Genomic DNA, 26,497 nt, shown 5'->3' on the forward strand with positions numbered 1-26,497 from the left:
CGGACAGCAAAAGTAATAAACCGTGCAATAACCAAATGGACAAAAAGGAGAAAATGAAAACAAATACAAGAAATGACAAAGACAAAATCAAAACAAAATATATATTATCAACATTGAAACACAATGTAGAACCATAGTACAGGTAAAAGGTAGTGTCACACAAAAAGCCAACGCATTTTCATCACATATATACAATATAGATATATACATACTGTGTCACCCTCTGATTGGACAATAACAAAATACTATTCTCTTCCCTCCTCTCTTTCACGAATAAGACCCACCCCCTGCCTTGATGCCCCACCCCCAAGAGGGAAAAGGGATGATTGAAAAGACATTTATTTACAAGCACAACAACACATCAGCACTGAATAAAATAGGCCTCAAATCAGCAGTACTTGTTGGCAGTTTTCTCCCATTATGTAACAAGGTTTGTTTTCTTTTTTCCTCATATTTTCTCTCCATATAGTACGCTAATCTCTCTGGCAGGTACATCTCCGGTGGTACGTTAAAAAACTGAATCATCTTCTCAAAGTACACACACACACAAACACACACAACACCACACACACACAAACAAACCACCAAGTAAAGAGGGTGATGCGTGATGATCCAGTCATTGTCTTTCCCTAACCCCCTCCCTTACATCCATGAACTCCTTAGCATCTCTTCGTCGTGTTGTGTGTGTGTGTGTGTTGGTGGGGGGGGGGGGGGGGTGTTAACTACATACCGTTTGACAATCCTCTAGTGTTTTTCATTAGTGCCCTCTTCATCGTTAACAGTAATGAAATGCAACATATAAAACACAGCCAGCCAATCACAGGCTGCCAAGACTTCCTCATTTCTTTCAGATCCACATTCTTAATTCCCCACTAAACACCCAATCCCCTGGGCTAGTCTCAATAGTCTACAGCACCCCAATGTTGAATTCAACCCGGCAGCTCCCCTCTTCCCCATAAAGTATTCATTGTTCACTAATGAAAGACTCAATGTTTAAGAATCTTAAGTGATCTTGGCATTTTAACTGGGCTGTGAAAGGATGCTGCGTGGTTCTGACTAAGCCGTTTCCCTACTCAGGCGTATGTGAATTGTCCCTGTAGACTACCACCTCACGCAGGTTAGCGTTGATCAGACTGCCTCCACCTTCCTTAACACTGCATGCAGACCTAACAATGGACCAACCAGGGCATCCCACAAATTCTTCGGCGTTCTGGGTAAGTAGAGAAACTGCTTAATTGTCTGAATCTTGCAGTATCCCTTTAAGTGACTGACTGACTGTTTTTGGCCGTTAAACAAATCCTAAACACTCAATGGGTGCCAGCTGGCAAAAAAGAGCCACCCAACACACACACACACACACACACACCACACACACACACACACACACACACACACTACAAAAGACATTTGGGAATCCAACTTAAAACCAGTTACAGGTGAAAGTAGCGTAAGACATGATGGATAGATGCAGAGGAAAAATGAACCACTAAAAACATTAAGCAAATAAAGTACTAAAAACAATGGGCAGTATCAACCATTTAAAAGAGGGAACTTGGTGCTAAAGGAAGTGGAAAACTTTGCAGACATGGCTGGCAGTAGAAGTTGCTGTGAGAAGGGCTTGCTTTAGTTCCATCGAAGCTTCCCCACATCTCTTCTGAATCCTGGTTCAAAAGGAAAAGCCAAACGGTATATACACATCTACACCCACTGTCACAAGAGTAACGCCTCAGCTGTGTTCATGTGATACTATGAAACAATGGCATGATTGTCAAACAATAACAAAAAGGATCACGTTCAGCAAAAATAATGGAGATTTAAACAAAATCCAGCTTCAGTTTGTGTAAGAGGGCGATGGTGAACGTTTGGTTTCTCTGACGGATCCAGAAGGAAGTGAGTGAAAAGGTTAGGCGAACTGTATTTCTCAGACCGAGCTCCCATCTAGGTTCCAGGCAGCAGCACGATGAGGTTTCAGGGCCAATCGGATCGAGTAGCCACCCAAGGAGTGGACAGACGCATTTCCAGTCCTGCTAGCCTCCCCTCTGCTCTCTCCACTTGGCTGTAGACCAGGCAAAGGGCTTGCTCTGCATAAGAAACCATGCCTGCAAAATGCATATCTGCTTCTAACCCTCGCTTTCATTTCATTTGTGCATCAGTTTTGTGCTCATTGATACCATACGCAGTTGACTGCAACAAACAATCATAGCCCTAAAATGACAATAAAACCACACAGACACACACAGCTCATTCCCATTTGTTTCATGATTGTATTACAGCATATTCTCTCCGGCTGGGTCACAGCAGGGAAAATATTGGGGAGGGGGGGGGGGGGGGGGGGGGGGGGGGGGGGGGGGGGGGGGTGGGGGGGGGGGGGGTGGGGGGGGGGGGGGTTTTGACTGATTCGTACAATTTCAGATGTATAACATCTGAATGAAGAACATTCCTATTGTATGGCTTGTAGTAGACCCTCGAGGTCTCACGTGGGACGGAGTCAATGCGTACGCAGGGCGTATCCTGGACCAGGCGGAATCGGCGTGTTGACGCCACGGTTTACATTACATGACTGAATCAAATCATGGACTTTATCTCCCACTTTTGAAGAGAACGGTAACATGTCCGACAGCTGTTTGGGCAACACTGAGTTGAAAAGGTAGAGACATCGAGTCGACAAGCAGACAAAGTACTCTGATTCCTTTTTCACCGTTGACTTCCCCCCTCACACGTCTGTCCTGTGTCGACTGACGGCCTAACGAACAAATTTGTCGAATTAGAACCAGACTTTCGGTGCTGCCTAAGTATTGTTAAGTCAGGCAAAATGGCGAAAAGGAGAACTGAATGTCTCGGTCACCCACTCAAGCATTCTTTCAGTCATGTTGGGAGTATTGGAGATTAAGGTATGACACGGTGTTCAAAGAAAATCCACAAAAGCACAAATACTGCCGGTAACGCTGCGGAGTGCAGAATTGAGCTTCTCCTAATGGGTTGGATGGACTGGTTCGCTGAAACTGGATAGGTGACTCCGTACGAGGATGGTGTTATTTAGATCAAGCCTGGTTAGACGCTAATAAAAGAGCCTCAGATAGTATAAACCTGACTACCACACGCCCAACATCCAGGACCCATCGACCACCCGAAGGGGACGGCCAAGCGTAGATCAAAGAGGCGGCCTGCGTTTTCCGGAAAAAACAACAACAACGAAAACAAAAAGGGGGAAACTCATCCGAGAGGCAGCTGAGGGCCTGAAGTCAACACGAGGAGGATAACAGGCTGGACGAGTCGCTTGTATCACACAACAGGTAACGAGTGGGGGGAGGTGACTTTGGAAGGCTGCTGGCTGAGACGGGGATGAAGGAGGGCAGGCGGGGGGGGGACTGGTGGATGGGTTTCGACATGAACGTGCGCAAGCACATGAGCCACCACGGAAACAAGTTTTTACTAAATATGATTGTCTTCAAAGTAACCTTTTTTTTGTAGGTTTTGTTTTTGTTTGTAAAAATGTCAGGACTCTGAAGTCTCTCTCTCTTCCAAAGTGACACCTGTATCTATTGTTCTGTGTTCCATCAACAGTCAGTAAGTCAGTCTCCTCCTGTTAGAGTTACAGCTCTGTTAGGCCTCTCCCTCCTACCGCGCCTCCTGGCCGCTTCGTGTCGAAGGGGGGTGGGGCGGAGCGTCTGGCGTTACACAATGGAGTCCCAGTCGAAGTCGTCCTGGATGTCGTCAGCTGGCATGCGGTGCATCTGGAAGTTTCTGGGCGGGATCATGTGCTGTTGGTTCATCTGCGCGTGGTGTCCTGTGGAGCGAGAAGAGCAGGGTCGTGAGGACACATGCGCACACACACACACACGACGGCACGCGCACACGACTCGCTGGTTAAATGGGGCGTCGAAAGGGGATAAGAAGTCGGTGTCATTGCGGTTGCTTGTATAATGTGGAAGGCCAGGTCTGATATGTGGAAGGCCAGGTCTGATATGTGGAAGGCCAGGTCTGATATGTGGAAGGCCAGGTCTGATGGATGCTGAGAGGCGGCTGCCAAGGCCCCACGGCTCTACTCTACCTGTCATGGTGGGTCCCGCACTGTTCATCTGGGACAAGTGGGGATACACTGGGGGTCCCATCATGGACATGGGCTGTCTGGAGTCCATGTAGAGATTACCTGGGACGAGAAAAGGAGGAACTTGACTCCGATATGACAACCCCAAAACGACATTGCGCAATTGGCGGGGGCTTAAATCGATCAGGCAGCTCCAACATTACGGCTCCGGCCGGGTGGGCCACTAACCTGTGGTGATGTGCTGGCCGGGCTTGTTGGGGTGCATGGAGCCGTGGCAGACGGGGACGGGGGGCGGCTGCACGGCCGCCTGCGGCTGGATGACGCCGGTGCGGGCGAAGAACTGGTTGATGGACGAGCAGAGGTCGGCGATTTGGGTGGGCTCCAGGGACCAGTTGTTGAGCTCCGCCTGTCTCATGCTCTCCTTCAGTCCTGCATGCGGTCAGTCCCGACACACACAGGGAGGACGACGAGGCGAGACCGTTTCGGAAAAGGCAGTCATATTAAAAAAGGAAAATCAATAAAAATGAATATACATTTTTTTTTAAATCCTGTCAAAATGCTCAAAACCACCACTTTGCATAACAAAAGCCTGCAGCGCTGCTATCTAATTAAAACCTCCTACATTGCAATTTTCAACTGGATCAACTCTGTGACCCGCTGAGCTACACTGCATTTGGTAATTAAACTTGAAGACAGTGTTCTTTAATTGAAGAGCTCCTTCAAATTAAACCCTTGATTGGCAACTCTTCTGCATACAAGAGAGAACTGCTCATCATAGGCATTCAGGCATGAAATAATTAAGATAAAACAACTTGTAATCAAACATTTTGTAAAAAGCTTTTATAATGCTGGTACAAAGACTACAGGTGAACAGGAAAAGGAATGCATCGTAGTCATGACAACACAAGACAACTAGAAGTTTACAGGGGCTCTCAGAAGTATTCACGCCCCTTGGAGTTTTGCCATATTTCCAACTGAAATCAAAATTGAATAATAAAGGGTTTTTGCCAGTGATCAGCACAAACAACTCAGTGAAAATAAAATCTCCATATTGTTTTCGCATGTCTGGACACAGCAACATTTGACCATTCTTCTTTGCAAAATTGCTCAAGCTCAAGTAGGATGGGAACCTTTTTGTGAACGGCAATTTCCAACTTCATATATTCTCACTTAGATTGGACATTGATCATTGATTTTGTTTTTAAGCCACACCAGTGTGGCTTTGGCTGTATGTTGGGGATATTGTCCTGATGGAATAAGTCCCAGGTCTCTTGCAGACTTCTGCAGGTTTTCTTCCAGGATTTCTCTGCACTTTGCCCACTATCTTGACAAGCTGTCCAGGCCCTGATGCAGAAAAGCATCCCCATAGAATGATGCTGCCCCCACCATGCTTCACAGCACGGAGGTTGTTTAGTGTTACGCATTTGCCAAAGACAGCAGTTAGCATTGAGGACAAAAACCTCTAGTTTGGTATAATCAGAATCTTCCACTGGGTCTCAGTCTTCCACATGCCATTTTGCAAACTGTAACGGAGATTTTAAATGAGTGGTTTTCTTTTTGCCACTCTCCCATAAAAGGCCACTTTTATGAAGCACCTGTGCTGTTGTTACTCCCATAGAGTTCCCACCTTGACTATTGCCCTTCTCGCAAAGATACTCCATTTTGAGTCAACAGTTAGGCCACATTGCCTCTGTATTTCTTAATAATGGACTTCATTGTGCTCTGGGGGATATTACAGGTCTTGGATTTTTTTTTTCCTACCCTTGATTGCTGCTTTTGAAGAACCTTACATAAGAATTGCTTGGAATGTTCCTGCGTCTTCATGATATGTGGAACTTCCCAGAGAAAGATGTAATCAATTGCTAATGGTTTAAAATGAGTAATTATCATTGAAAATTTCAGATAAATTTTTTCACTTGGACACTATAGCTCCTTTTTATTGTTAATCAGTGGCAAAAACTAAATTGATTTTGATTTAATCTTGTAACACAAAATGTGGAAAAGTCCAAAAGGGTGTGAATTCTTCTGATAGCCACCTTCTTGAGGCTAGAGTTTGGTTGTGTCAGCGTAAAAACAACTACATTCACATGACCCATCAAGGCCGCACCTTGAAAAGGTGACAGGTCGACGTCAGCCCAGTTATAGCTGCTCGCAATACGGCAGCTCTCTTTCAGTGCATCCAGATTGGGGTACCAGTCAGAGGGTAGACCTGCAGACACAGACAGAGATGGGCTTTTAAAGGCTGCAGAGGAAGCATTATGTGAAGTTTCTTTTTAAACAATACTCCAATTCGCCCACCAGGAGGAGCCACTTCCCTCTGATAAGCTCACTGAGCTCCAGAGGTCTGCAGTAAGGATGGAGCATTTTGCTTTGTTCTCATTACAGCAAACAGCATAAATCAGATGATTTACTGTCCATTGCCCCAAAGCATTTCTCTTTACTTAATGCAGAACAAATGATCTCAGTGAGAGCATCTGAATGCGTGCGTGTGCGCGCGCGCGCGTGTGTGTGACATTGGTGCGGTGGAGAGAGTCAGGTCTTACCTGTGTTGCAGGCCATCTGTTGCTGGGCAGGATGGGGCTGGTGAGCCAGGCTCGGATGTTGCTGCTGCTGGGAGGGGTGTTGTCCGTGCTGCTGGGCGTGTTGAGAGGGGTGCTGGCCGTGCTGCTGGCCGTGTTGAGAGGGGTGCGGCGTGTGCTGCGGGCCGTGCGCCGAGTGCTGCCCGTGTTGAGAGTGCGCCGGGTGCTGGGAGTGTTGGTGCTGGCCGTGCTGGGCGTGGGGGACGTGCGGAGCGTGGGGCCCCAGCTGGCCGTGCTGGGAGAGGTGCTGCGTGTGGGGCGAGCCGTGGCCCGGGTGCTGGGGAGGGTGGGACAGGGGCACCTGGCCACCGCCACTGGAGTGGTTGTTTGACAGGCTGCTCTGGGCGCTGATGGCGCTACTGGGGGAGTGCTGATAGGAGCAGGAGGTGTGGGTCTGCTGGGACGACTCCGTCGGCATGCCCATCAAACCTGCAAGTTAGCACACGCACGTTACAAAAAAGTTGGTGGGTTCACTCACCCTGTTCTCAGAGAATGGTCATTATATGTACATAGTGTATCAAACCACCTAGAACACTTAAACCCACATTTCAGTAATTTGTCTGACACGCTTATTTATTGTGGGGTACACCCCCACTCGGTGCCTAACCCTTGGGATAGACGGGTAGGCGGGACAACCACTTAACTCAGTAACCATCTTGCCTTTTGCACATCGGTCATAACATCTCATCTTGTGGTTGGCAGCTTAAAAGAGCCCATTCAATTTGAAAATTGCGACATCAGCGTCAAACTCAAAACAACGCTAGAGACGACCCAACCGGCTTCCGCAAGGAGCTTCCGCAAGGAGCTTCCGCAAGGAGCTTCCGCAAGGAGCTTCCGCAAGGAGCTTCCGCAAGGAGCTTCCGCAAGGAGCTTCCGCAAGGAGCTTCCGCAAGGAGCTTCCGCAAGGAGCTTCCGCAAGGAGCTTCCGCAAGGAGCTTCCGCAAGGAGCTTCCGCAGGCCACGAAGAGCCAGAGCCTTTCTTCTCCCAACCCAATTATTTTGACAATTCTTACTGCCGTACCATTTTGAAACGAGCACGGCCGAAGCGTGAACATCTGCACACCAAACAGCAATCATCTGAGTGTAGGGGAGCAGTTCTTAAGAGGCCATGTTCATCAGGGCTTTGGCGCGGTAAACCCATTTCATTGGAGTGCTTTTAGAGCTGACTCCAGCCCTGTGCCGCTACAATCGCCCCAGAACACTCGCCGCAGGGGTGACAAAGGTGCATCTCTTATCGGCACAGAAAGCCCATTGTCCGACCAGGGAAATACAGAAAGCAATTAGCGTGCAGCCCCCAGAATAATAATGCGAGCTCATTACCTATTATCAAAGCCGTGAATTAGCTCACTGTCTACTGCACCAGGGTGTGAAATTCTTTGGCTCGCTTTCTCGCTCACTTATTTACGTTTTTTAATTGCAAAGGGCTCGTCTGACTAAGAGATTTCCCTTTTATGCGCATGAAAAAAGGTAACAACTTTAAACTCATGAAACATAGATGATAGATTATAGGAGAGGAGCACTTGGAAATCATTAGCATGAAACGCATTTGATTTGTGAAAGTAGGTTATACAAGAAAAAGCAGTGTCTGCACTGGCCCATAACCCCCTTATCACATGCTTTTTGTTCGTCGGTCGATCAGATTACAGACAAAAAGCCTTCCGTTCTAAAGGGCTGCCAGCCTTTTGGAGAGCCACACTTGATTTGGCCTCGTGTGATATCCCTATATGATATCATTATAATGAATATCATCATGGCAAGTGCTCTAAAGGTTTAACTCTGCAATCTTGTACTCATCAAATATGAACCCCACACACACACACACACACACACACACACGTTTGTACAGCTACCCTCATGGGTACCAGAAAATAGAAATTGCACACCCCCTTGCCTTAATCTTAACCCTAAACCGAACCCTAATCTAAACCTAACCTTAACCTCAATAAAGTAACATTTATGCCTAAACTTTACCTAGATGTAATGCCTAACCTTAACCCTAAACTCAACCAACAATGCCTGGACTTTAAAGAAACCCCAATTCTTACTATAAAATAAATTTATTTGACCCTAAACCTAAACCCTGAGCCGGAAAATGACTTTTGCCTCACGGGGACCGGCCATGAGTATAGTTAGACCTGAGACACGCAGACGATGTAGATGTACTGGATTCCAAGCACAGTAATAATAAATCGATTTTTTTTGCATGTAGCAGATTTATTCCATATAATAAAACTGAATAAATATTGTACTGTGGTACTTCGCAATTAATCTGTTGTGTTTTGCACTGGAAATGAGGCCAGATGCCAGAGCATTCCATGGCACAGTACCCAATGACAACAGCCACACAGATCTCCACTGGAGCTACTGCCTATTGACTAACTACTCATTCGACTCACTAAACGTGATCAGCGCCGCTTTCCAGTCTCCTTCGACCAGCTGTTTAGTACAAACAATAATCCCGGTGGTAAGGACAGTGGGCCGCCCCGATGAGCACTCACCCTGTTGGCTGAAGGACTGCTCAAAGACGGACTTGTAAAGGCTGCGGAAGGAGGCACTGAGATCTTCAAAGTCGGAGAAGAGGAGCTGCTTGTCCCGCTCCGGCATGCTGTACTGTGGCTGGGGGGGCTGCTGGAGGCTCATGGACTGAGAGACAGGCTCTGGGTGGCTAGTGACCTGGGGGGGTTTGAGAAACAGACCAGAGTTCAGTGCATGGTTCAGAGTTCAGTGCATGGTTCAGAGTTCAGTGCATGGTTCAGAGTTCAGTGCATGGTTCAGAGTTCAGTGCATGGTTCAGAGTTCAGTGCATGGTTCAGAGTTCAGTGCATGGTTCAGAGTTCAGTGCATGGTTCAGAGTTCAGTGCATGGTTCAGAGTTCAGTGCATGGTTCAGAGTTCAGTGCATGGTTCAGAGTTCAGTGCATGGTTCAGAGTTCAGTGCATGGTTCAGAGTTCAGTGCATGGTTCAGAGTTCAGTGCATGGTTCAGAGTTCAGTGCATGGTTCAGAGTTCAGTGCATGGTTCAGAGTTCAGTGCATGGTTCAGAGTTTCAGTGCATGGTTCAGAGTTCAGTGCATGGTTCAGAGTTCAGTGCATGTGCAGAGTTCAGGCAAGGTTCAGAGTTCAGTGCAAGGTTCAGAGTTCAGTGCAAGGTTCAGAGTTCAGTGCAAGGTTCAGAGTTCAGTGCAAGGTTCAGAAGCACTGAAGGTCAACCCAAATCCTAGATCCTCTTTAGTCCCTAAAGACCCTAAAACCAGTCAGGATCTAGTCCTCCATTGGTCGGGTCAAACCGACTGTAACGGTGAGTGCGGACAACGCCAGTGGACTAAGAAACATGCTCCTCAGACATACAGTAGACGGGGAGAACAACTGAATCGTTTCATGCGAAACACGGTTCTATTTTAGTGCATCAGATCTAGGGCAGGTTAGGCTTCTTCGTCATGAATTTTGTTCCAGAGGCAAATCTGCCCCAAAGGGCAGAAATGATCTGATTGGTTGGACTCAAACGTTGAGGGCAGGGCTTAAGAAGTCCTCAAGTCCTTCAAGAGGTTTACATTCAAAACAGTTGAGGTTTAAATTTAGTTAGGGACAAGCATTATATCCTGGGTCAAATGTCCTCTCAGAGCATGCAGTTCTGATTCAAACGCAGGTTCAGCCCAACCAATCAAATAATTTCTGCCTTGAAGGCAGATTTGGCCTCCAGAGCAACATTCATGACAACACTCCAACGTCCGATTCAGGCCTGAATCTTGTCTAGCCCACTAAGCTAATCAAACCTCAGAACCCACAATGAACCCAGCTAAATATCCTGATCACTGCTTGCTGCCTCATTTCCAATAGTAAAAGAGCAACCTAAATGAACACAAAAGCAATGCTCAGTTGACCTGCAACATTTATCTTAAAACAAAATCCAATACCAAAGCCTTGCACGAATAAGCATTCATTGCCACTGGTGTACAGTATGTGTGGGCGTCGATGTGTGTACCCTGATGTAGTAGGAGTGCAGGTAGTGTTGCTTTGTAGCTCGGGACCGTCTAAATGAGGTGGATCATGAGGAGAACATTCAGAAAAGGCTATCGTTATTTCAGAAACTGAATGCCTTGCATTCACAAAAAAGTCCATGTTGTTTTTTAACCAGTAGCATCACAAAAAGAAGGATCAGAATTAACGCACCAATGGACACTAAGAACAGAACCATTACCGCATTGTAAGAAACATGATTAATTCAGCATAGAAATCGAAGGCAACCAGGTGCAATAGGATTGTGAAACTTTCTGGTTGCGAGTTTGCTCATCCGATTGCAGCCGGTTGCCTTACTTGGCCTATGTTGAATCAACATCTTTTGTTGCAGCCCCCCCCCCCAGCGTACTGGGTCACTAGGGGGATTCCTCACAGTCACTTATGAAGTAGTCTTGATGTTAAAGTACACATCCTTTACAACCGCCAGAGCTTTGAAGCCATATCGCTTGGCTACATTATCGATGGCCTTGCTATGGAATCTGGTCTCCACCCGCCCGGCTGAAGTGAGAGACGGCAGGGAGAACAGAGTCTGGTCTCGGCAGCGCTGGAGGAACATCCATCAGTCTGAACGGATCGATGTGGATAGCCCGGAGCAGACACTACCTAGGGAAATGGGAGAACCGCACCAAAGAAGGGGGCATCTCTGGTGGGAGGACATCACAGGCTGCGGCGCTCTTTGTCTGCTCTCCAAGAGTGTGTAGTAGCGCCCGTCCCCCCACCACCTCTTTCCAATCCCTCGCCGTCCGCGGATCTTCTGACGGGGGAAACCCCTAGGTTGCTCCGACAATTCGAGACGTGCACCGACTTACTGCCTTCTGGGTGGAGCTGCTTTGCCCTGTTAAAAGGCTAACTAACCGCCATGTCAAGGCGATACTGAGGTTAAAGCTTGGCATGCACAGTCTAAACAATAACACGTCTAGCCGCGACACAGGCTATTTCTGTATCCATGTGTCCAGTGGTTTATCAGTGTGGTTACATGGCGCTGATGTTCACTTTCTGTGCAGTCAAGGGAAAATCCTGGAGCCGTTGTGTGCGTGCATGCTGTGGTTCTCGACTGTAACCAGTGTGCGTGTTGTGGTTAGAAGCGGTGGGGCGCCGTCCTTACCGGCGTGTAGCTGTGGACACTGCCCACACTGTTTCAGGTTAACGGAAGGGCCAGGCCCTTCTGGTCAGACAGGCTGTTGTTAAGGCTGCTTCTTGGACTGTCACTGCCGTCCTGGTCGGGGTTGTATAACGCCACCTGAAACAAGAAAGAGCGAGCCGGGTTAGCTGCGCACGCATAGCACCACACACGTCTTCGAAACATGCCCACAGGCTTTTCAGTAATGACTGCGTGTCGTGTACGAGCACTCTCATTCTGACGGTGTGGTCTCGCGTCAGTAGACAGAGGTTGGTGACGGACGAGAACGCACGCTTGGGTTTTGAAACCAACTCAATTCGGTGCGTGCGTAGGAATTTGACACCTGCGTGTTTATGTATGCAAAGCTTTTGTGTACCAGATTATCAGTTGTCATTACTGCACAGGCTTCAATGAACTAGAGGCTGGCTGGCCTTTTTCTGAGGCTGCTACAACCACAGGGGCTCCTTCTGAATAACAGCCCAGGTAAAGGCTGCTCCTCTCTGGGTACGGAACGTTGGACGTCCCCTTCTAAACTAAAGGTCACACAACCGGGCGCGTCAGACCCATCTGCTCACATAGCGCGAATCGGTTTGGGACAGCCAACAAAAGGTCTTCGAAGCAACAGAGACCGTGACCTTTTCGATACCGGCAACACGAGCAGCCAGAGCACTTCGGAACTACCGTCTGCATTATCGTCACCTGAAACATTGTTTTTTTTTTTGTTTGCTAAAAGAAAAGGAAAATGAACAAAAAAAATAAAACAGTGTATTGTGGTGTCACACAACAGACCGCAAATAAGAAGTCCTGGTGGTGGAAACAATCTGGTGATGAATATAATGAGATCCGGAGAGAATAGCTGCCGCATTCATTTGTTTCCATTGTGTGAAACTGAAAGGATGTGAGGAATGGCAGCTATGAGTGCTGCTTCAGGCTGCCGGGCTGGGGTGCATTACAGTACAGATTTCGGCAGCAGGATCAGCCCGGACAGTGCAGGTGATGGGTCTTGTTCGAGCCCCCTTCTAGCCAAAGGGGTTCCCGCCCATCGGGAGTGTGGAATGAGCCTTGGCTCAGCACAAGGGGACAACTTCTGGGCCTAGGGGCTGCCTGCCTTCCCCTTCCCCTGTCCAGCCAACGCAGCAGTGCAACATGAAGACAGGCTGCTCTGCTCGTCTCAAGCCAGAAACCAGAGCCGACTAGCCTCGCGCACTCAATTAAACCCAAGGGGAGTGAAAACCTGACAAGTCTGTCAAACGACACAAGCTTAGTAAAACCCTCAATGGATTTTATTGTAAAATAGAACCTGGTATGTGATTTTAACCCTTTAGTATCCTGTGGCCCATTTCCAACCACTACCTAGCACACAAAACATCTGCATACGGCATGAAGGTGAACACATCCCGGTGTCAATCTGACCTATCAGGAGTGTCTGCGTGTGAATAAGCATTAAAACTCCACCGGGTAAATGGCATGGATGGACCTCACGTCGACAATAACGCACTTCATTTATGGTTTAATTTGGTACAAATGGAATTAGGTCAGCATTTCCCAAACAAGGGATCACTTGATTTGAAAACTGGGTCGTGAGAGAAATAGAAGTGGCACTTGGTAAATAGAACTGGAGTAAGACAAGTAACCTCCCTTAACTGCAAAACAAGGTTGTACCAGCCAGAGCATTTGTTTTCCTACGACCAAAGAGTTTATAGCTAGAAAATGTTATGACCCCATTTCTCACAGAGAGGACTGTGACGCGTGTTCACCTTCTGAAGAGGACAGGACAAGACATTACATCAGACTGGAATACCCCCCCCCCCCACCCCCACCCACACACTTCTACTCATACTACAAGTGGCCTGATCTTCCTTAAGCCATTTTCAAACTTTGCTTCCATTTGATATAAACCTGAAAGTGGTCTAGAATCCTGACGGACTATCGAAGCTCCAGTTAAGAAATTAAGAAGCCGTTGAATGCAAGTAGTTTCTTTCACAGGCGGGTCACAAAACATTTAAGTATTTAGCAATTACTTTTTCAAACATTCTGCAACATTGACACACATTAGCTTGAAGAATGCAGCCTTTTTGAATCTGGTCCCCCAGTGCTCTGTTAACCAAAAAACTAAGCATAGAAGTCTCCAACAAATACATATAAAAAATTGGGTAAAGACTACTGCCCATATTTCCATGCAAGTCCTATTTATAATGGTCAATTTTATCATATTTGGCAACACGCCGACAAGGTCCAAGTGTTAATATGTATTACATAACATGGCTACTTGAGGAATGTGAACACATCCATCACATCCAGCAACCCTAAAGGTTCCTAGGCTGAATCCCCAAGCCGTCAATAATCTGTAATTCTGTCCTTGAGCAAGAATCTAAATTAAAAAAGTCAAGATATTCCTGAATGAATGCCAACTTTGTTTGAAAACTAGCCGAAAGCCATGACATGTATACAATGGGTATGACAAAACCTCCCTTTTTTACCGGTCTAATTGCGTTGGTAACCGGTTTATAATAGTAATAAGGCACCCTGGGGCTTGTGGTATGTGGGCCAATATATCACGGCTAAAAGACGTATCCAGTTGCAACATGTTTTACTGACACGGAGAACAGCCCCGGGCCTTGGTACACCTCCTCTGGCCTCGACGCTCAACCCCACCATTACGAAAGCTAACCAACAACAGTGGTGGTGCCGACACCCGACGCGACCCTCTCGCTCCGTAACGTCAGTCCCTGTGGGCTCTCACTTCCCCAGCCTGGAGTGGACACAGAACGGTGGTGTTTCCACAACAGCATCCGTTGGAGCCGGAGCATCAGATCCGACGCGGTTTTGTGCGTGTGCTGGGGGATGGAGGAGAAGCTCATTAGTGGACTGGAGCTCAGTGTGGGATTGGCTCCAGTGTTCATTAGCGTGAAGGGGGACTCAATGAGCGACGAAGACTGAGGGCTTAGGCGCGTCTGAGAACCGGCACTACAATGCTAATCAAACACAGCGTGCCGCAGAAATACAAATGTTATGTGTAATGGAGTCATAAAGGAGGCTTTTAGCCTTAAGCCGCTCGCCACCAGGCTATTTTTAGTGCATTCGTCCATAAAAAGTGATGGTTTTCAAACCTTACTGCTCGGCGGTTTACACAGACCCCACAGAGTCCCTCGAGTCAAAACGCCCACTCGAGCACGCACACCACATAGTCCCAGATGAACACCCAGTTATCATGTCTCTCGCACGCACGCACGCACACAGCCCTGAACAAGACAAGTGTGCTCACACAGGCAGGAGCTCCCTCCCCTCCATACGGCGTGTTTGGTGCTAGCGACTAGCCCGAGTCAGTGTACGTTGTGATATTCTTAGAAGCAAATTCGGTAAAAAAGAAATAAAAAAAGATTAAAGAAAAAAAAGAAAAAGCCAGAGTGTCTTTTACATGAGTCTTATCTGGACCATATGACATGGATTATGAAATCAAAGAGAGGATTCTTCCAGGTGGCTCTAACAATGCCAGCCAGTGTGTTCAGCCGAATCCCTCCTAACGGGATTTAGGGGGCAGGAGAGTGAGGGAGAAGCACAGTGCCAGACTTTTCCTCAGTAAACGCACTTTCTACACTCGTCCTTCCTTTATCACACTCTAGCGCCAGACTTCCGTCTCATCCACGCTCCTGCAAACAGCTACCTCAGAATAGAGCCTCAAAAAACAAACAAAGAAAGAAAAAAAATGGTGTGTGTGTTCGAGCAGGAGGGAATGACAGAGCAAGTGAGAGGGAGGGAGACTTGAGGAATGTCTGACAGAAGCGGTGGGATTCTCACTGGTTCGGTCGTCCTGACACAACCTCCTACTGGCCTCTCGGAGAAGGCGGGAAGGACGATGGAGAGAAAGAGGGAGAGAGAGAGAGGGAATTCCTGTGGTTTGGCACAGTACACTGAAAGAGGCGTGGCCAGTTGTATTTACAGGGCAGCACAGAGGGAAACGGGCTCTTTGAGACGCACGGCTCGGATCCTCTTCTCCCCTTTGTCTTGTGTTCACATGGCTTTACCATAGCAACAGTTTCAATCAGCAGAACAGAAGAAGCTGATAATCACTTCCTGTCACACACACGACCTGAAGTGGCCATGTTCAGATCACGGTTTAGTTTTATTTATTTATTTAATATATAAAAAAAAGAAACGAAATGATTCCTTTAAGTTGTGAAATAAAAACTGTTTTTATTCTGTGGAGGACAATGGTTAAATTACCAACTGAGGAAGCGTCAATTTCCCAGACAAATCAATTATTTGACATCCTTAGCCCTCCCCGCGCACACACACAAACACACACACACACACACACACACACACACACCCCACCCTAACTACTCTACCCTAGTGCACCCCCACCCATCGCCAGTTTATATTAAAGCCATTCTCTATTTAATGCCTGCTGCAGTAAACGAATAAGGGACTCTTGTAAGGCTTTATAAAAGTACTCCAGAGAGCCGCCCTTCACAGGGCCCAGAGGAGAGGGCTTAAGGTTAAAAAGCCTTTACATTTCAGTGAACGGCGCTCTCAAAGCCAACAGCTTTCTGTCCCTGATGTTTTACACACAGACACACACAGACAACACACACACACACACAGACACACACAGACACACACAGACACACACAGACAACACACAGACACACACAGACACACACAGACACACACAGACACACACAGACACACACAGACACACACACCAGGGAGGGTTAAGGCCTCTCCACAGTCAACGCTAACAGAACAGACAAGCCGTAGCGGATGTTTAAAGTGGCTTTTTATGTTATAAAATGGACAGCCCCTTGAATAGTAGTCAGAAAACAGGGCCCAAAAAATTTCTGACATTAGGTGTAATTCCTTGCGAAGTCACGGGTGGCAGGGTTGTCGCTGTCTTTGTGCATGTCTCGGCTATGCATAAAGGGCCTATTTAGCGTCATAATTGATTAAATCTTCAACTATTCAAAAAAGAAACAACCAAAACCACAAAGTAGCTTAATTCAATTCCACCGTTTTTTTTTTTTTTTTTAAGTAGGACTAACAACGAGTCCCAGCTGATGCATAATGACAGTACTTGAACTAACCATGATTTTTTTTATATAACCAAAATATTACATTTAGCTAATGGGAATCACCACTTTAAAGCAGCATATTCAACTGGAATAAACTTCTAGGAGACTAACAATGAACAAAAATATTACACAGATTAAATTTTTTTCATGATAGATTTGATTGTTTCACATGCATGTGTTTGCTATGTAGCTAACTGCTGGAAGGTTATTCTTGAGAAGACGTCTCTTGCTTGCTTTCACAACAAACGAGATTTTTTTTTAACAATGAACCAACATTATACATTTATTAAAAGCAAGCCCAAAAGGTATTAGGTTTAGGCATAAAACAAGTGATTCCAGGCTACAGACTCCAGTCATAATCTCCATATAACCCAGCAGTAGAACACCTTAGTGCAAATCTTTGCGTTATTCCACCATTAATTTCTTCAATAGGGAATTATGGGGATCCACTTACAACAAGTTCCGTTTCGTTTAGGCTTACACCACCTACAGTGTTTAGGCACCTTCAGAAATAATAAAATAATTAGAACAATACGCTAACCAAAAACAGGCCAGTTTCAGGGAGACATTTTTCATCTTAAATGCATGGTCGAGCTAGGCATTACACAGTAAAGCATCGCCCAATATGCATTTTTCTATATCCGATCAATCAAAGTTGTAATTGACAGATTAATCAATAATCAAAATATTAGTTAGCTGCACCCCCAAAGGACTGGCTATTAACTTTCATTAGCTTCCAGTGAGTAGGTCAGGGGTCAATTCCATTTTGATTGAACCCAAATTAGCTTACTCGAAATGTTCAGTGTACATGTTGAACAGAGAGTGAACTGGAATGTACCCATAGTGTGTGGAATATCACATGCCACAGTCTTGGATGTGCAGTGTCTCATATTGCAGTTCTACGTTCTACGTCTATCTATTCAGTACTTACTGTGCAGATGTAACTGTGTGGGAGGTATGGGAAAGGGTGTGCATGCACATGTCTCAGTGGATTCCTGCTCTCAGTGGGGAATAAGTTGTGGGTGGATGGGACTGAAGGAGGGGTCAGGGCTGATCGTGTGTTTCAGGTGGATGGACTGAAGGAGGGGTCAGGCTGATCGTGTGTTCAGGTGGATGGACTGAAGGAGGGGTCAGGCTGATCGTGTGTTCAGGTGGATGGACTGAAGGAGGGGTCAGGCTGATCGTGTGTTCAGGTGGATGGACTGAAGGAGGGGTCAGGCTGATCGTGTGTTCAGGTGGATGGACTGAAGGAGGGGTCAGGCTGATCGTGTGTTCAGGTGGATGGACTGAAGGAGGGGTCAGGCTGATCGTGTGTTCAGGTGGATGGACTGAAGGAGGGGTCAGGCTGATCGTGTGTTCAGGTGTAATGATGGGTAGCTACCTTGTTAGTCACAGTGTTGATTGCCAGCGTTGGAGAGGCACTTCCAGAGATCATGCAGTCCATTCCCAGAGACTCTGACTCCAGACTGTAGGGCGTGGAGGCCTGGGGGAGGACGGAGACAAAAACAATTCGCTCTTTTAGCTAATTATGAAATATAAGACTGCAAAATGTCAAATAAAGAAAAAAAAGAACGTCTCGTGTGATTATTGAGTATAATGCAAGACCTTGAGCCATGTGTGCTGAGGTAAAGGTTTTCACACTCAAGTTACCGCTGTTGTTGGGAAGCTAGTTTCAGTCCCAGGCAAAAGTGATGGGAACAGATCCCAGTATGTAAAACCACCAAGACCGTTTAGAAATAACAAAAGGCAGCAGCACCTTTATTTAGGTCACATTTTAAATATTTCCTGAGGAGATGAAGAGAAGAGCACAGCCTCATTTGCTCCTGCACGACTCGGCTGCTCGGTCGGGGAGATAACTCCACCACGCCTGTCTCGGAAAACTGCTTACTGTAAGAGGATTGCCCTCGCAACAATACCAGTTTTAATTCCACGATAAACATAAGTGACATTTCCCAAGTCACAATTTCTAAATTCCTGAGGACTTAATGGGACGCCACGCCGACAGACGGTCCCAGCCGCAGGGGAGGACGGAGTCACACGAGCGAGACGTCAGCGTACCATGTTGAGGGAGGCTGAACAGGGCGTGAAACGCTGGGCTTTTGTTCAAACTCATCTGCCATAGTCTGGTCGTGCGCCTGTCAGACCTGCAGACGCCACACGGGGATCCATCGGTCCCTATCTTTAAACCGCAGACGGGCACACGGACGCGGCTGCGAGTCCGGCTGGGTCGGCCTTTCCGTGGCGCGGCTTTGTGCACGTCCCGGTGCCCCTGTGCACTGGCGCCCACGGAGGGGCGGCCGAAGAGATAGGGAGGCCTTGGCTGCCTCGAGCCTTGGTCGAATCAGACGGTGGACGAACCCGCAGGGGTGGTGCTTGACGCTGGACACGACGCATACATAATTAAGGACCACGCTCCTGTTCAGAAACACTACAATAATTGTATTTTTTAAATGTATGCAGAACGCTGTGTATGCCTGTATGGCAGCCTGGGGGGTAGTTTATTAATAAGGGCCATGCTACGAGATGAGGCTAAGCCACATTCAGGGGGCTGTTTGTGTGTGTTTGTGTGTGTGTGCGCGCGCGCACAAACAGGAGAGAGAAGCGAAGACAAAGAGCATGAGACAAAGACACGATCAGAGAGATTAAAAATCGAAGAGAGAGAGAAAACCCAGAATGAGCTGCATGTCAGGATAGTGTATGATCCCCATCAGCTCCGCTCAACTCTTTGTTCCCGGGGACACAGACTCACCCTCTCTCCAGACCGCGGCCTCTTCTTCGGCCGCGTGGGCAGGGCGTCTTCCTTTGGGTTGGTGTCGATGGCCCAGTAGGAGCCCTGTGGAGAAGACAGAGGCATGAGCACTAGAGTAAAGAACCGAACAACCAAAGGTGTGAACCCCGAAGGGAGGGTGTCCTACCTTAGGGCACAACGGGTACGGGCATAAGAGGCCCGGGTACCAGCATGCAATCAAAATGACCAGGATGAAACCCAATCTGTTTAAACCTGCCAGTAGATGTGCTGTAATAAGTGTGTGTGTGTGTTCTTTGTGATCAGGGGCAGCTGTGTTCTTGCGTTGAGGCTCCGGGTCTCTGAGACGGGGGCTGTTGGAATGAATGCTCAGCCCGTCCTGACCCGGGGCACCATCAGCCTCAGAAACGGGAGGCAGCAGGCTGTTGCCGGGCCGCTGTAGCTGGGAGCTGGAGCGGCACCTTGGTATTCCACGCAGGTCTGAGCCAGGCTAATCAAGGAGAGAATGGACCTGCTGGCACTGGGGCACCACACAACCCGGCTGCATTATTTATTGCCGCATTTGGCCACGTTTAATTTATTTCTCTTCAATGGTGTTCCTCCCTCAAGCCACGAGCAACACTGCTTACAGTGGTAGAAAATGAAATTGTTGTCCCCAGGCCTTTACAAGTTTGGATTTTTCAAGAAATATTTTATATTACTTTTGATAAGATTTCTATTGTCAGTGCAAAGTGAGATCAGGACCTTTAAAATCTCCTAAGCAGAGAGAATAATTGATATTTTCTAACAAACAGACAGCCAGTACTAGAAAAAATAATGTCATAACGGTGTCTAAGGAGGTCTGTACATGTCGTAACAGGGTGTCAAAGGTAGTCTATACCTGTCGTAACAGTGTCTCTAAAGTGGTCTACACAGGTTGGAAGTCTGAGGTGATCTTTACTGTAACAGCCTGTATGTCTACACAAGCGTTCCATAGTATTTCATACTCCAGTCACGCTGCCATCAAAAACAAGGTCCTTTGTTTCTTCCCTGGCTTTAATTTTTAAACACTGCAACTTTAGCTCAATGCTGCAACAATACAATTTCGAGCAAATTTGCTTCAATATTTTCAAAGCTTGGGGTCAATTAGCATTTCCCTCAGAGGGAGAATAATTTAGAGTGCAATCAACCAGAGATAAAGAGACATCCCATAACAGCATATAGCTGAAGTCTGTCCTATTCCAGTCCCGGCACTGCAGCCTAATTCATCGTTGGTATATTTGGGCGGTGAAGCCTCTCTGAGACGCTGAGGGTAACAGACAGGGAGACATCTGAGGACGTCTGAAGGTGAGCCGCGTTCTGATCACAGCATCTGTTCCCGACTAGATGTACCATGATTTAGGGGTTAACCGTTTCAATTAAATCTCCTGGTAGACTCAGGGTCCCGGCGCTGGTGGAGTGGAGGGCTGGTTGGAGCTTCTTTTAATTAGGCTGGAAAAAAAACCCTTGGGAAGGGAGTTTCTGCATTTCTCCCATGAGACTCAATGGGAGAAAAAAAAAACAACACATAACGACTTCTTAAATTATTCAGATACACTGCATTATAGCAGAGCCGGTACAGCAAGAGTGCTGTTGCGGAAGCCACAACTGTAATGAAAACTAAGCTCCGCCCTCTACGTAGTCCCTAAACAAAGGGGATTTCACCAGAAGCCCCGTTTAACAGCCTCTCGTTTTCTCAAAAAGGAAGGTGTTTTCCTACAGTACAATGTCAACACATCTATAAACAAAATTCTGTTTAGTCTAATATTCTCATCTCAATCTCCACTAGAGATGCTGGACTGGAACCTAGAACATTTAGCATTCCTTGCCATCTTGTCAATTAAATATGTATCTTCAGCGAGAGTCGGTAACCCCCCCCCCCCTCACCTCCACGGTAAAGGAGCATGATAGTCCTGCCATCATCTCTCCATCTCAGAGGGAGACGTGGGGCTATCTCATCCTACCAGCAGTGCTCATATTCCTACCACATTACAATATTGATGTAACATATCAAGAGCGGCTAGTGCTTCTTTGAAGTCGTCTTCAGGGGGGAAGGGAGTGAGGAAAATTCCAAATTAAACATTAAGGATGCAAGCATGTTGGCCATGCATTCGGAATGGGATCCATACAGCAATATATTATTTTGTATTTAGTGGAGCAGCTCCCAGGAGTGTCAATATCAGAGGATTACAGCAAAACATGAAATTAGCATTCAGTCCCCATCCTCTACAGCGCATAGCTCGGCGTAGCTCGGCGTAGCTCTCTGAGCCGCCATGCGAATGTGTGCGCTCCAGACAGAGTAGGGAAACAATCTGGGCTACATACGGCTAGACCATTTCACGGGACCAAGAACACCATATAAAAGCCTGCATAGTACAACTATGTGAGAAAAAACAATGAAGAAAGAGACAAGTAGCAAGGGGGAGGGGTAAAACAGGCTGGTATGGGAGGTGGGCGGTGTGTCACGGCAGGATGGGAGGACCCAACAGGGAGGGCTGGGAGGCAGGTGCTCCCTCTACACGCCAGTGGCCACTTGTCTCCTAACTGCTGAACTGAGGGCTTCCCTCCTCCTCAGAGAGCTCCCAAGAGGCATTTCTGATGCATCACGCAAAACGTCCGGCCGGTGGCCTAATTCGGGGCTGTTCCCGCAAAGCCAATGCCTGTCCCCCACGGCCTTCCAGCTCGGTCTGCCCTCGAGGTCTAAAAAATACCATGCATTTACATTTGCCACGCAGTTTTGCGGGGGTGGAATGTTCATAATAGATTAGGAGCATGTCTGAACACTGGCAGGCGTTCAAAGCTAACATTTCTCGAGCTCAGATAGCGCACGACGGTCTTGCACAAACTCATCGTCGTGATGTCTAGACTGCTACATTGAAAAGCAGACACCAGATGTTTATTTTGCCACTACATTACATGGTCAACTCTATATCATGGGCTTGAATTAAACAACGACGTCTTACCTTTCCCGGGTCATCTTTGGAGCGAGGCACTTTGAGAAAACACTTGTTCAAGGACAGATTGTGCCGTATTGAGTTCTGTGGGAAGAGAGAGAAAGAGAATCCGGGTTAGACATTAGAGATCAGAAAACCACACTAGAGGAAAAGGTCTCATATCTGTGAGCGGAGAGCGTGCCACGGCCACAAAGGCTGTGCCCTTCTGAGAAAATGCGAAACAGGAAGTCAAACAGCATGCCACACTGCCATCCTCTGCATCAAGTCGTCATATTTCCTGATAACTTGAGTAATCAATCTGCAGCTGTAAACCTGCGACTACTGTAGATGCTGTTCCACAATATCGCTGCATGAACTTTGTCTCAAACCAGTTCATAGGCACCAGGAATACAGAGGGTCAAATGTGGGGACCAAAGAAAAGACCAGGTAACAATCAAAGCACTTAAACGAAGAGACAAGCACTGCAAATAAATCCCATGCTGGGACGATGTCTGATATTAATAATGCTGCATAAGGCTCCTTGGGGGAAAATATATAAAGGATGTACATCCTTCTGAAAGTTAACTCATTATGGTGTTAGCTAGCTCTCCAACAGAGGGGAGAGGGTGATTTATCAGGCCGATCAGTGGCTTGAAGCGCTAGCTGCAGAGTGAAGTGGTGCTCCTAGTTTATTATCCCGGCCAGGATGGAGCCCACCAGACAGAGCCCTGGATTCAGCTGGAGCCAGGCCACGGGCTTAGCAGACTAACTGAATGCACGTCTCCACTTCATTTTATGGAGTAGTATTGACAGATGGCTTCACTAAAAAGCTGTGGGATGTTCCGACAAGTTGGCCGCTGCGTGGACGCGTTTAGTGTAACTTCCAGCTCAAAGCCCTGAGATCGAGCTGGTCGGAACATCAGCGAGAGGGAATAACGATAGTCTCATTACGGAGCCGTCAATCTCTCATGGCGAAATCCCTTGAAATGTCAATAGAAAAGAAATCCAATGTGCCAGCTGTAGACAACAACTAGGGTCAGGACAGGAACAGCAGTCTCTTATGAATCATGTTATTACCATATTATTACCATATCATTACCATATCACCAAAACCTACATAAACAGCCTTATGAGTCAATAAAGAGAACGAGAAGCCAATATCTTAGCCACAGTCTGTTTGGCCTAAGAGTGGGACTTGGTTACAGCGTTCCATATTCAGCGGTGGGTTGTGTTCTGGTCAGGGGGGCAGCCGGCCTCCTTTTGCTGGAGAAGCTGTTCACAGCCTAGCAGTGCTTCCTGCCCTGGACACACCAACGCACTGACCAGCAGGACCCAACCAATCTCACCACCAGCTGGAGCCTGCACAGCAATACGCAGCCTCATGCATCAGAGAACTCCAAAACGGTTCAGCCACGGACACTGACGTCAAACGGACAAGGCTAAACGGAAATATTCAGAGTCTACATAAAGGCAGGGATGTTCGACAAATAGGGCTGTGTTGTCATCCGTTTGGACGAACATAGGCAAGGCCATTAGGCCCCCAAGAAGACCAGAGACCGGGAAGGACGGAGGAACAATGTCACACTAAAAACCGCCAAGCACTTAAGGCTCTGTAAAACCAGCCACTTTCCAAGACTACACCGAGTAGGGGAGGGGATGGGGGCACGAAGAGATCGGGAGGAGACGCACCGGCTCACATGAGGAGAGACGTGGCCCAGCCTCCATTTAGTGCCTTCCAGCAGGTCTAAATCATTGATACAGTCGTCCGGCGCGACCCAGCAGGATAGTGCCACTTAGAGGGTTACTTTTTAATGAACTCCTTCCTCTGGCTGGCAGCCCCACTTGGCTCCGACGGGGCTCCTCGCTCCAGTGACATGCTTTATTCTGTCAAACACCCCTCCCACGGAAGCTCAGACATCACCGGCGCTAAGAGGAACAGGCTGAGGGTCGCTCATGAGACGAAGGGTGAAGCAGAGTGAAGAGTTCAAAAAACTGCGACCGCGGCAACTCTGAGGAAAATGATGGCGGTGTGACGGGCGTCGCCTTTAAAAAGGAGGCAGACGAGAAGTAATCAATAAACTAAGAACCCTCTGGAAGCCGGTTGGCTATATCTTACAGACCGTCATACTGGCACGACGTGAGGACAGAGCGTTGTCATGCGTACAGAAAGGAACACGAGTCCGTCGGCTATGAGCGCTAGCCAATCAGACGGCAAGGAGGGCGTGCAGTAGGGGTTTCACCCCGAGTGCGGCCCGGCATGTACCCACAACCCCCACAGTGCGGCCCGGCATGTACCCACAACCCCCACAGTGTGGCCCGGCATGTACCCACAACCCCCACAGTGCGGCCCGGCATGTACCCACAACCCCCACAGTGCGGCCCGGCATGTACCCACAACCCCCACAGTGCGGCCAGGCATGTACCCACAACCCCCACAGTGCGGCCAGGCATGTACCCACAACCCCCACAGTGCGGCCAGGCATGTACCCACAACCCCCACAGTGCGGCCAGGCATGTACCCGCAATCCCCACAGTGCGGCCCGGCATGTACCCGCAACCCCCAGAGTGTGGCCCGGCATGTACCCGCAACCCCCACAGTGTGGCCCGGCATGTACCCGCAACCCCCACAGTGCGGCCCGGCATGTACCCGCAACCCCCACAGTGCGGCCAGGCATGTACCCACAACCCCCACAGTGCGGCCAGGCATGTACCCGCAACCCCCACAGTGCGGCCCGGCATGTACCCACAACCCCCACAGTGTGGCCAGGCATGTACCCGCAACCCCCACAGTGTGGCCAGGCATGTACCCGCAACCCCCACAGTGTGGCCAGGCATGTACCCGCAACCCCCACAGTGTGGCCAGGCATGTACCCGCAACCCCCACAGTGCGGCGGCGGCGTGTGCGCGTCTCCCACACACACCGTAATGCGTCTCCTAACTATTGTGTTGATCTAACAGACCGGGACAGCAGTAAAGGAGTAAGCCTCTCCGCCCCGTGTCGCCCCCCCCTCACGCTTTCCTCTTTGAGATCCCCACTACCCTGCGTCCCCCCCGGGGGTGGGAGAGGCGAAGTAGGTCACGCTGACCTCGGTGCTCCGCGTGTCAAACGTGGAGAGTGCGCCAAAGGGACAGGCCGTGTCAGTCAGAGCCCAGTTCCTCTCCTTGCGGTCAGGGCGACGTTGAGGGGGGTCAGAGAGCTGCTCCTCTCCACACAGTTAGGGGTCCGTGGTGGGGGGTCAGAGCCCTGCCCTTCTCCTCACAGTCAGAGGTGGTTCGGGGGGAGGGGGGGGGGGGTCAGAGCTTCCTGGACACACTGCAATGTAATCCCAGAGCATCCTGGGAGACGGGGAGGCAGAGGTCACTCCATAAGCCTGTCTGAAGGTTCATCCTTTCTAACCCCTCTCTGCTGCCGCTCTAACACTTCCTCCAAACAGGCCCCCCAACACACGTGGCTGACCTGACACTTCACTCCTCAGGAAATGACAAGGATTTACTGCATGCGAGACCTTTTAAAAGGCATTACTAGCTACTGAAAGGCCAGTGCAAGCTATTTAGTGTTTAGAGTGAACTCCAAGTTGAACATCGCTATAAAAACAGTTTAGTAAAAAAAGAAGTGAGCAGAATTAGCTCATAAAATGGCATAGCCCCCACCCGTGGTCGTTTTTTCTCATAGGACACGTACCCCCTTTAAAAAACTAACAAAGTACCTACAACTTTTCCGTTCCCATCAAGGCCAGGAGCACATTCCCTTCTTAGGGGAGGAGTCCTAAAAGCAAGGATGCAGATGCCAGTGTTGAACCTACTGGTCCAGCCTTCCCTCCCATTTAGGTTCAGCCTGCTACAAAATCAACACGCCTTCTCAACGTCATCAATGGATGACTTTGAAGGGCACCCAAAGGCTTAAGAGCAACTTAAAAATCAAGTTGTGGACGAAGAAGGCATTCTACAGGCCTGTATGGCCATTT

At 48.2% G+C, this 26,497-nt stretch overlaps 1 protein-coding gene across 1 annotated transcript in view; it reads right to left on the reverse strand.

Moving 5' to 3' along the window:
• Positions 1 to 2,368: 2,368 nt before the first annotated feature.
• foxj3 (forkhead box J3) overlaps positions 2,369 to 26,497 on the reverse strand; it is a 70,760-nt gene continuing 46,631 nt past the window's right edge. The window contains 10 exon segments of the mRNA XM_010882034.5: positions 2,369 to 3,787; positions 4,052 to 4,150; positions 4,277 to 4,477; positions 6,156 to 6,257; positions 6,592 to 7,056; positions 9,126 to 9,300; positions 11,749 to 11,883; positions 18,217 to 18,318; positions 19,585 to 19,668; positions 22,563 to 22,637. Of these exon segments, the coding sequence (XP_010880336.3) occupies positions 3,675 to 3,787; positions 4,052 to 4,150; positions 4,277 to 4,477; positions 6,156 to 6,257; positions 6,592 to 7,056; positions 9,126 to 9,300; positions 11,749 to 11,883; positions 18,217 to 18,318; positions 19,585 to 19,668; positions 22,563 to 22,637 (1,551 nt within the window). The 3' untranslated portion in view covers positions 2,369 to 3,674.

This window comes from Esox lucius, chromosome 17, assembly GCF_011004845.1.
Source record: "Esox lucius isolate fEsoLuc1 chromosome 17, fEsoLuc1.pri, whole genome shotgun sequence".
NCBI classification, from domain to species: Eukaryota; Metazoa; Chordata; class Actinopteri; order Esociformes; family Esocidae; genus Esox; species Esox lucius.